Source organism: Thalia democratica, chromosome 8 (assembly GCF_965202585.1).
Source record: "Thalia democratica chromosome 8, ktThaDemo2.hap1.1, whole genome shotgun sequence".
Lineage (NCBI taxonomy): Eukaryota > Metazoa > Chordata > Thaliacea > Salpida > Salpidae > Thalia > Thalia democratica.
The window spans coordinates 36014060-36026491 of record NC_139172.1 but is presented as its reverse complement, the minus strand read 5'-3'; the positions used below and the strand labels follow the sequence as shown (position 1 = coordinate 36026491).

The 12432-nt window shown below is 24.4% G+C and overlaps 1 protein-coding gene across 1 annotated transcript in view; it reads left to right on the top strand.

Moving 5' to 3' along the window:
* Nucleotides 1-11991: 11991 nt before the first annotated feature.
* Nucleotides 11992-12432, top strand: part of LOC145841980 (AMP deaminase 2-like) — a 29645-nt gene continuing 29204 nt past the window's right edge. Inside the window, exon 1 of the mRNA XM_082949307.1 lies at nt 11992-12069. Coding sequence (XP_082805433.1) covers nt 12006-12069 — 64 coding nt within the window. The 5' untranslated portion in view covers nt 11992-12005. The remainder of the gene's footprint in view (nt 12070-12432) is intronic.

Below are 12432 nucleotides of genomic sequence, written 5' to 3'. Positions count from 1 at the left end.
TCATAAGAAAAAGTTTCTAGCAAATGAGATACAGCTGAAATGTAGCAGTAGAGTAATAACATTTCAACCTTTACTCTTAACTAACTTTACCCTAACAAAAAATAAAACGTTTATGAAAATTTTTCTGAATTTGTCGAAAAATATCTAAGCTACAAAGTTTTGTAAGTACATACAAAATCCGGATTGTCAAACACATTCATGGTTAAAGCTATTTAAAATATAAACATTTAACACTTTTAATTTTCATTTAAAAGTTTGTTTTATAAGTGTGTTCTGTACAACTTATAATTTTTTGATAAATCACTCTAACAAAAGTAATATTTATACAAATATAAGTTGGAATTAAACTAAAATGATTACATAAATTTCTTTAAATAAAATTATTCACAAAGTATAAGTACCTTTTTAAACTCTTTAGGTTGAAATGAATATTTTAGTATAAAAAACAAAAGCTTTAAATTAAAACTTAAAATTCATTAAGCTAAGAGTTTTAAAATATCCAACAACTAAAAGAAAAAGAGTTTTAATGAACAATTGATTTTGTAACACAGATTTTTTTTTGTAAGTTACAAATAGATAGCTAAAGTACGAGTAGCAAAATAGTTTATAGCAAAGGCAGACATATTGTTATGGCGGACCGAGCTTCAAATGTCAAAAGCTTCGCGAGTCACAGTTTTAGCTTTCCTTATACTTTTAGTTTTAGTAAAATTATAGAAATTTCAAATTTATAAATAGCTATGACTACTTTTATTACAATTTCTATAACTTGAAACCAAACTATTGAAAACCTTTTAAAATGTGTAACTTTCTTAAGCTAATCAAACTTAATCTATAAAGAAACATTTTTATTAACTTTATAAGACTTTTTTAAATCACGTTTATTATCTTTTGTGAAACGTTTTATTATAATGAAGTAATCAATCATAAATTTAAACATTTTTTACACAGAAAGAACGTAATGGATATGATTACCGTGCTAGTTACAAACTTGAACTATATGTTTTTGTGGTATTTAAACTAAACTAAATTCATATTTTTGTAGGTAAAATACCTCAAAAGCTCATCATTCATTTTCGTTACAAGTGCAGAAATCGAGTTCTTATCACGTGTCTATGTGTTTTTAATTAAAATTGTTGTTTAAAAGTTATATTAGAAATTGATAAATTGCGCATAGTAAACTTTAGGTGAAGCTTTTAATCTCAAAAATTTAAAAAGTATTCATTTGCAAATATTTTCAAAACCTCATAATAACAAAGTTAAAATCAGCTAGATGTTTGCATTTATTTGTTTTTTTAATCATGTGATTGTAAACAAATAGTACAAAGCAACTTTTTTTCAACATTTTAAAAGAAAATTAGTTTTTATAACTAAACAATTTTGACGATTAAAAAATAAATGCACAGACATATAAAGTATGTATTTTGTATGACTTATATTAATTTTATATTAGCGTTGCAATAAGCACTTTATCGCATACAATACATACAATGCTACTAAAAAACTTACATTTTGGAATTCTTATTTGTTAGGCTTAGCGTGTTCAGCTTTGCAGATGATAGAATGTTATACAAATCATTCAAAAAAGAAACACGCCTAAATGACAGTAAAAGTTTTATTACAAAACCTAGTAAAGTATCAGATTGGTTTAAGGTAAACATACTCAAGCTAAACCGTTGCAGCATTTTCTAACTGGCTATTTGTTTGATTGTTTATAATATTTACTCTTTTGAACTAACTTCAGAATATTTACAAGCTGGTTTATATATACTTCTCTAGTGTGCCTATGTAATAATTTAGTTGTAGATGTAGTTTTTAACAGAGAGTTAAATACATAAATAAATGGTAAGCTAAGATTACTGTCTCAATTTAACTTATAATAAATTAATCTGGTTTTCTAAAAAAACCTAGAAATATTTTTTTTTCTTTTTTAAATTTACATTTATGGGCTTAGAAAACTTTTCAAAAAAAAAATTAAGAGAAGAAAATTTTTTGTTGTTACTATTTTTCATTTCTATAGTTTTTCATTCTCATTAAGTGCATAGTTTGTAATTGTTACATTACTTGATATTATTTAATTGTTTATCAAGGTTTATTTAAGTATATGGTCAAACTTAACTCTTTAAAAGTTAATAAAAATTTTACAATACTTGTTTATTTATTTATTCAAATATAAACTTGTATAAGTATTTTAATCAACTATTATAAAAAATAAAGTTAAAAACTTATATCATAAAATACTGATAAAATTCAACTTAAAAGTATTTCAGCTTGTTACAATTTTACCTTCTTTAAAAAAGTTGTGACCTATATTTCAAGTATTTTCATGTGTGCGATTAGTATTGTTTATCTCGTTTTACAAACTAAGTTAAAGTTAGTTTTTTAAGTCTGAAAATGTTCTCTACATTTTTAAGTTTTAGGATTAGACTTTATTTTGATTTCTATCTTGTTACACAAATTTTTAAGTACATTATGAATACAACTTTTTTTAAGTAAACACATAACTTTGTTAATTTTCGCTGAACTCTTTTTTATATTTTTTCATTTTATTGATCGTTTTATTTATTAAGGTCTAAAAGTTTAGATTGAAAATCTTAACTTTTTTAGCTCGTAAGAAGTTGTATAATAATGTTGTGTACGACTCGATAACCGAAAGATTTTTTCGTACACAAGGTCGTTAGACCTAACTTTTAAGCGCTTTTTTTGTTGTTCAAAAACAATATATATGTTAATAGTTTTTTGTTTAGATGGAACAAACTTATTTTGAGTAAATGCATAAGAAAAAACAATTTGTTGGGTATTATTAGTTTGCAAGCGCAAGATTTAAAAAACCAAAAACACACAAATATTTAGCTGATTTAAACTAAGTGGTTAATAAGATTTTAAAAGTTTTGTTTGCTATTAAGAAATGTTTAAGGTTAAAACTTTTATTTGCGCATATTATTAAAATGCTCACTTTATCACTTCTATAAACAACTTTATACATTTTTACGTTTTCATTTTATATATATTTACATTTTACAAAAATAAACATAATTTAAAGATATAAAAAAAAATTAATTATTTTTGGTGTTTTCACTGTTATGAAAAAAAAAATGTTTAACTTTTTCGGTTTAAATTTTAGAAAGTCCAGTAAAAAGCAGAGGCTAATAAATTTTACCTGCCAAGCAGAAATCTCAGCCGCTACGTATTTTTTAGCTTTAAAAAATATTGTGAAAAAAGCAAATGTTGTAGTAAGTACTTTGATATTTTATCAAATATCAATTTTATTATATTTTTGGTTCTTAAAAGTTTTTGTTTTTGGTAACAAGTCCGGTTTGCAAAAAATAAATCTTTGCTGTTGCCTACCCGTAATATATAGCATATATTTTGTGATATTTTAACAATTTTTATTTCTTTACCTTTTGAACTATAAAAAACGATAGAAAAACTTTGTTAATCATTTTTTCCACTTTTTGTTTGATTAAATTAATAAAACAAACAAGATTATTATAACATTTATCAACTTACAATGAAACTGAACATACATAGAAATGTAAATCAAATTACATGTTAAATAAAAAAATGCTTGTGTAAAATCTTGTATTTTCTTTTCTATCTAGATTTTTCGTCAGAAAGTATTTAGTATAAAAAAATAATTTTAAAGTATTTAAGTCTATCGTGTTGTAAATATCGTATGAGAGAAACTTATTTACTACTTAAAAAAGTATAAACTTTACCACAATACCAAGATGAAATAATTAAAGTGCATTTTGAATTAAATTGTTCAGCAACATGAAACACAATAAAAAATAAAATTGTAGAATTTTAGATTTTTGTTAAACTTTAAAGCATATACTTAATTAAAAAGAACTGTATATACACATTTTTATGTTTTTTAATATAATGCAGTGTGTAGAAAAAAATTTTTTTACTCTTTTATTTTTGTAAAAGTTTTGTAAATTACATACTCAAGTTAATCGTAAAAAACATTTTATGAATATGTGTTTGTTTAGTAATGTTATAAGCTTTCTAATTGGTTTATTTGTAGTAAATATAAAATACCAAATTAGTTGAGACGGGTAGCTGTCTAAATTGCACGAGCGTACAAAATTGCACAAGTGCACAAAATTGCACGAGTGCAAAAAGTTGCACATAGGGTCACTTTTGCACGAAGACACTTTTGCACGAGCAGACAATTTTGCACGGAAACAAATTTGCACGGGTTAAACCTTCATTTTTTTTAACAATTTTAATGTTAACGAGTTTAATTTTTTTATTTTTATTTATACTATACATTTTTTACTATCACCGTGACCCCTAACTCTTACCCTCAGTTGGTAAGTTATTTTATTTATTCTTTAACTTTGTTTCTATAATTTTAACTTTTTTAATTTTTATTTTTGAATTAAATTTTTTTGCTATCCCTAACCCTTACCCTCGGTAACTTGTGTTTTTTTTTTAGTTTTTTAAAAACTTTTTTATATTTTTATTTTTTGATTTTTATTAGTATTTTTTTTATTTTTGTTTTTACTATCACTGTTACCCCTAACATTTACACTCGGTCAGTAACTTTTTTTAGTTTTATTTCATTTTTTTTTCTGTTTATTTTAACTTTTTTCTGTACTTTTTACTCTGGTGCGAAATGTAACTCGTGCAAAATTGACCGTTGATGCAAAGATGTCTTCGTGTAATATTGTTCCTTCGTGCAAATTTGTGCTTTCGTGCAGTTTTGTTCTCGTGCAAATTAGTAAACTCGTGTAACTTTATCTTCGTGGAATTTGACCCGTTCCCAGTTGAGACACAGTAAAGCTCGAATCAAAACATACTTTCGTTAGCCAAATAAAATTGATAATGCTACTATAAACGATTATATATATTTTTTCTAATTTCTGTTAAAAGTATTTTTATCTTGTTAACATTAAAACAAACAAATTTAGAATCTTTAAACAAAAGCCCTCAACTTATTACTAAATACGGATTTGATTTCATATTATAAAATTCATAAAACTTTGAAGTTATGGTTTATTAATCAAGTTTTCAACTATTTATTTAGTTCAGTTTACACAGGTATATTTACTTTTCTCATAGTTGTGATTGTTTTCATAAAACATTTGTTCATAAACAAATTTAGTACATGTAATTCTATTTAATTGCGATTTCCTTAATCATGTCTTGGCATGACGTTAAACTATTTTGGTGTATGACTCCATAATGTATTTTCGTTCACCAGGTGCTTGGACCAAACTTTTTTAGCGTATTTTTTGTTGTTCAATTAACAATATATATATATACAATTTATTATGAAAATACGATTTTGAAAAGAATATATGTTTCATAACGACAAAAACAGATTTCTTTAATCTTCCGCTAGTTCAATTTAAAACAAAAAGCACCTTGGTAAACAAATATGCAGAACTTGTACAAAAAACAAAAAACCATATGACAAAAGAATTGAGTACTGTACATTACAAATGTTAGGCGCAAAATTTATCTCCCATCCAATTAAACAAACATCTAAACTTCACAAAAACCACAGTTAAGTGACCATTAAATACTTTAAGACTTATTGTATTTAAAGAGGAGCGTTTTCATTTGTCGACAAGACGATATGAATTAACTCCTCTTATTTAATCAACTAACCTTCCTCTTTCAACGCATACAAAACGGCTGTTGATTTTTTTAAGCACAGCCTACAAATAGGCTATGTTTAAAAATAATTGCAAATATTACCATTTGCTATTGGCTGTGCTTTTTTTATCACCTCCCAAATTAATTTAAAATCAATGTTTTTGCGCTTTAGGCCGCTAACATACTTTTAAAACTTAGTCTCATTTTCGTAAACACCACCTTTAAAATATTTTTTATGGTTAGAATACCGAAATCTGAACTGAGTTGAGCATAAGCCGATGTAGAACTCCTTTTCAAATTTAAAACAAATTTTTTAAAACTGATAAAATGTTGAAAAAAAGTTTAAAATTATATAAAAGAGGATTAATGAAATATATAAGTTGAAAATATACAGAACAAATTAAAACGGTAAAAAGAAGATTATTAAAGGCAATTGTTATTTAAAAAAACTTATTTTTTGTTTGAGAAATTATTATACTTAAACTTTAATTCTCTTCTTATAAATCATAAGAGGTATAGTTTATTGTGTTGAGAAAAACTAATAAAATTATAGTTTATAAAATCAATGTTCTAAGAACTAAGGCAATTGGTGCATTCATTACAAAAAGTACTGCGAATAAGTAAGTATTCTAATAACAAACAAAAGTTATTAGTCGAAAAAGAAAGTAAAACAGCTGCTGTTTTCATATTTAAATGTAAATAACAAAAAAATTGCTAGTTAACTATTTTGTCTATAACCGGTTTCGGTAAGATTAAAAATCAGACCCTGTCAAATAATTAACAAAAAAACTAATTACTTTTAAACAATGTTGTTTTTATAAAAATAACCAAAATGTTATTTTTGGAAGAAAACACAAACAAAACTAAAATATTGCTTATGCAAATCTATCAACTTATTAATGCATAATTGGGTACTAAACATTTATAACTAAAAAATTCAAACAGTAAAAACTTGAGTAAAATTAAAAAATGAGACTTACTAAGTATCAGCAAAATTATATGTTTGAGTTTGAAAACAATTTTCTACCACTTAAATTTATATGTTAGTTGAAAAGTATAAATAAGGTACATAGTGATTTTAAAAAGTGCTGAAAAGAGCAATTTTTCTTTCCAACATTTAAAATAACTATGGTTATAATTGTTCTGGACATGACATTAGTTAGCTCCACTCAATTCAGATTTCAGTATTTTAACCATAAAAAATCCTTTAAAGGTGGTTTATACGAAAATGAAACTGAGCTTTCGAAGTATGTTTGCGGCCTTAAACGAAAAAGCATTTATTTTAAATTAACTTGGGAGGTGATAAAAAGAGCACCGCCAATAGCAGATGGTAACAACCCTGTTTGTAGGCGTACTTAAAAGAATCAACAGCCGTTATGTATGCGTTAAAAAAGGAATGTTGTTTACATAAGAGGAATGACAATGAATTGATATCTTCTTGTCGGCATATAAAATGCTCCTCTTAAAATACAACAAATTTTAAAGTATTTTATAGTCACTTATCTGTTGTTTTTTTTAAATTTTAGTTGTTTGATTAGTCAGGTGGTAGGTCGATTTTTGTACTGAATATTTTTAATGTACAATGTTTAATTCTTACGTCATATTGTTTTTGTTTTTTTGTAAACTTTTGCATATTTGTTTACCAAAGTGCTTTTTATTTTAAATGTGAACTGGATGAAGATTAAAGACAATCTTTTTTTCTTTATGAAACATATGTTCCAGTATTTTAAAATCGTAAATTTCAATAAATTATTTAAAAGCCCTTTAAGTGGGCTCAGTAGAAGGTGTTCAAGTTTAAATAATAACCTTATTATATATATATACATATATATATATGTACTTGGCAAAAACAAGTTTATAATTTATTTTAGATTTTTAATATATTTTTTTGTACTACTTAATTACTTTCATGTAAAATTGAGTAGTAATTTTTTTAAAAGTTACTAAAAAAATATAAGTTAATTACTAATAAAATTATAATTACCAATGCGTCCCCGCATCGGCATCAAAGATATTTAGTTAACCTCCGTCCTCCATGTATAAAGAGTAAGAATTTTTTTCTGAGTAAATTTTTATAAACTGTTAGGCTAACCGCAAAACTACTTATAAGTTAAGCTTTGTGCAAAAACTGCAGTTGCAATTTTAAATTCATTAATATTCACAAAAAAGACTTAAAAAGACTTTTCTTTTTAAGACTTAAAATTTCTTTATTTTTTTAATCTTAAAAAAGTACAATAAAAATAGAAATTTTTGTTTTCAAAAAAGGCAAAACCGTTTTAACTTTTAGAATCTAATTATTCAGCTAAATAAAAAAAAAAAAAAGAATGTTTTGTTTTATCTTCTAATTTAAGAGGTAAAACTCAACTGTAACTTAAATATAAGTATTTTGAGTTAAAGAACACCTTGAACAAAATGCTTATTGAACAAAATTCACTTTAGGTAAGTCAGCTGACGGTAAACAATTTGAATTTAATACTATGACATTACAAACTCATTGTTGTGAATTGTTTTTGTGTCTTGTGCATGCAAAATACAGAGTGAAAGTTCAATTGTTAAAATAGTAGAAATCAAAACAGGTTTATGACACATTCAAGTTACTGAGGCTAACCCAGGCTAGTTAAAACAAAGGTTATTACCTAGGATGATGTTGCACCAATATCAAGCTGAAATTACATTATATTTGATGTCTGGTTTAACCATAATTTTAGGCTAAAAATCTATGCTTAAAAACCTGGAATTTTAAGCAACTTTTACATGTTAAATAGTAAAAATCTGTAGTATAGATATTTTTTTTGTCATTATCAAAACTAAAAAAAAGTCACTTTTAAAGTAGCTTTACAGTATCTTTTCAATGTTGTTATACTACTTGACACAGTTTTTTACCTTAAACTTAATTTTAAACTGAAAATAGACCCTAAAATGTGTAATTTTAAAAACCTGGAAGAAATTTTGAAATCCTGAAGATAATTTGTCAAAAATATTAAGCAAACTTAATTAGGAGTATCCAAAAAAAAAAAGTTTCATGTTTTTTTTACGTATACTATTAATAAAGTTTTCTAAGTTTCTGAAGTTTAATTAAATAAATCTTAGTTTTTTGAGGTTTTTTAATTTTTAGAAAACTCACAATTTAAAAACTTACTTAAGATCAATTAAAAAAATCTGGATGCAAAAGTTGAATAATCTGTTATAAAAAAAAAACTTTTTGTGTTAAGTTGTTGTATATTTAGTATAAGAACAATTTTTTGTAAATAAATACTTTACCTCCCAAAATTACCATTAGTTATAAAACAAATAGGTTTTGATTTCAGTTTTTCTGGTGTCAGCAGCCTTTTATAAGTTAAAGGTAATTTTTATAGAAAAAATGCTTGCCAACCTCATTGACTTAAAACATTTTTTGTGATTGTTATAAAACTATTGTTTTAAACCAAAAGGATATAAAATAAGCAATAATAGAATACTAGATTTTAGTAGTTTAAAAAAATAGAGCCTAGTTCTATTGTTTTACCATAGTTTTTCAAAAATAAGTTTTTAGCTGAAAAGTACCTTAAAGGGCGGATAGGGCAGGTTTTGTTTTAGGGATTTATTTAGCCAGAAGGCAGCAGTTTGCTGAGCACTTAAACAAGTAAGCTTAGTTATTAAGGCCATAGTGGAGTTTAACACTTTTAAAGTAAATTATATACTGGAATACATAAGAACTGAAATTATATTCTATAAAAACTTTTCACAGAACAATAATGAAAAAACAACTGTTGAGACATTGTCATTTGTATTAGAATTTCTGATACAATATGAAGAAAAAAATTTTTACCAATAATTTTGATTTTTTCAGAGTTGCCACTTTACCTGAAAACCTGGAAAAACCTTGAAAAACCTGGAATTTGACAATTTAGGCAAAAATAACTTGGAAAAACCTTGAATTTGAGAAATTTTGAAAAAAACCTGGAAAAACCTGGAATTTTGATCAAAAAACATGGAAAAACCTGGAATTTTCAATAATTTTAACATTTTCAGTACTAAAATTTCAACTTGACACAATAAATCTATTATATAAACAAGATTTTTTTGTCATCAACAAAAAAAAATTTTATTAAAAAACACATTAAAGTAACTTTACAGCATATTTTGAATGTTTTTGTACTATTTAACACAGTTTATTTTATAGAAATTAACTTAAAACTAAAAATAGACCCAAAAATGTTGACTTTTTAAAACCTGGAAGAAATTTGGAAAACCTGGAAAATTAAAAAAAACGAGTGGCAACCCTGTTTTTTACCAATTACTAAGTTTAAAAAAAATTACTTAAAATTTATCTTCTCCTTCATTTTTTAATTGATTTAAATCAAATTTACAGGAAAATTCCAATGTACATTAGTAGAAAAAAAACCTACTAAAAAAATCATAATAATTTCATGTTAAAAAAAGTCATATTTTTGTGAAAAAAAAAACTTAAAAATCAAAAATAAGTACTACAACAGATTATTTTAATATTGAGTTGAGATTAAACTGAGAAAGTTTCAGAACGACTGCTTAAAGGTGGTAGGTAAAGATAGATTTAAAAAAATAGTCTTATTTTTACTTTTTTACCTTGGTCCTTACGTAAAAGTCCTAAAGAATTCTCTGACTTAAGTTTATACCTTCATATTTCAAAATCTGATTTTAATTTTACTAAACTGTAAAAAGTAACTGCTAGCTAATAAAAATATCTGTAAATAAGATCGACATGTATAAAAAGTACTTTACCCCTATGGCCTTAGTTAACTTTAAATTTATACAAAATTTAGTACTAATAGTTTTTTTTTGAGATTGGATAAAAGGTACAGTATATGTGTCATGTACAAGTAGGTTTGATTTTACATCCTTCAATTATCACAGTTATTAATGTAGTATCAGGACCCATATGTTTATTAGCTTTTAAGTTTTAAACTAAATAAAAGTTACAAAACTAAATATGATTTAAACACATTTTGATTATAAATATACTTTTTCGAAACATCAAACTGTTACAACCATTGAAAATTTTCTTAAGTTAGACTTAAAAGTTTATAAAAAATTAAAAAAAGTTAAGTAAAAAGTTTTAACTAATTAATTCTTAACAGGGATTTCCAAAGAGGCAGTATTGCCCCAAAATTAAGAACTATTAAGGTAAAATCTGTACACTTAAAAAAAACTTTTTTCTCTTGAATCGTAAATTTGTATTAATTTTTCTTTTAGTTTTTTCATTGCTTTGTTACTTTCCACTGAACTACAAAACAGCTTTAGTGGTAAATGACAAAAAATATTAAGTAATAAAATAATTTTAATATAGTACATTTGTTGTAACTTGTATTAAGTGATAAAAAATAAATCATATTATTTACTGATACTTCTTGTAGTAACAAAATTAAAAATGAAAAGTCAAAAAGATTTTAATATAAAAAGAAGCAACCCTGAATCAGGCTAGTTTGGTATAACCCAGGCTAGGTTTTTGTCCCCCAGGGTTGTAACTTACATCAAAGAGTGGCAATTCTGTTTTATCTATAAATTTTTTACCAGCCACTACATGACTTATAAGGAAATTTTAAATTTTTCTTTTAATTTGTAACTTGAAACTTTTTTAGTTAAGACCATTAAATATGTAACTTAAAACAAAAAATAATCTACTTTATAATTACTTATTCTTGTAAATTTTAAAAGTTTAATTTTTTCATATTTTTATTTTGTTTCAACTAAATTTTTCCTTTTCATTTATGTATTGTCATTTTTAGGTACTTTCTAAAAATTAAAGTTCTAAATCTGCTATTCTTGAAGTAATGTGTATATATATGCCTTAAAAAAAGAAGATAGATATATTTTTTTGTATAAATTTATAGCTTGGGTTAATCAAAAATTAAAGAGCTTATTTTATAACACTGTTATAGAAAGGAATTTTTTGTATTTAAATACCATTTGAAACTTAATATTAATATTTTTTTATTAATTTCTTTTTATAAGCTTGAAACTTTTCGAATCTTATCTCTGATTCTTTTTCAAAAATTAAATAAAATGTTAAGCAGTTTTGAAGATTGTAGTTTATTTATATAAACTTAATTATAATGTAATTTTACAAAGTTATAAAACATAGGCTTACCAATCACAATTAATAATGAAAATTGATTTAATATATTGTTAGTATCAAATAGGTAGTTATTCAAATCAAAAAAGTCATGCCCTATATGTGTTGTAGATCTTGAGCTTGTGATTAATACAACTAATAAGGTTTTTAAAAATAAATTCTGCCAGCTTAGGTTTAGAAGAATCCAGCTTAGGTTAACATGCCCCTTTTTTGTTTTGATAAATCAATAAAAAAGTTGTAACTATGATACAATAATTTGTTATGTTTTTGTACTGTAATTTTTTTTCAAGTGTTTTTAAGAACAAAAATGCCTAACAAAATACCTACAAACAAAACTAAAGCAAGTGACACTTCACTTCTCGAAATAGATGGTTAGTATAGCTATTTATATGTTTTGTTTTGTAAAGGTTATTTAAACTTTAGTCTCAACTAACTGTTTTTATCAAAATTATGTAAATATTAAAGGTAAAAAAGGTTTTTTTTTGTAGTTTATCAAACACAAGAATAATAAAAAGTTCATTCAATGTGGTATAACAAAAAAAAATTTTTTTGTTTAACAAATTTAACTCAGTGTTTAATACAAACCAAAAACTGCTAAAGTATAACTATTTAAAGTAAATAATTTATCAAGACGAATTAGTATCTGTACATTACCTTCAGTTAATTAATTTGTTGAGCATTTTAAAGAACTTAATAGAGTTTTTGAAAAAAAACTATTTGACAAAATTTATGTA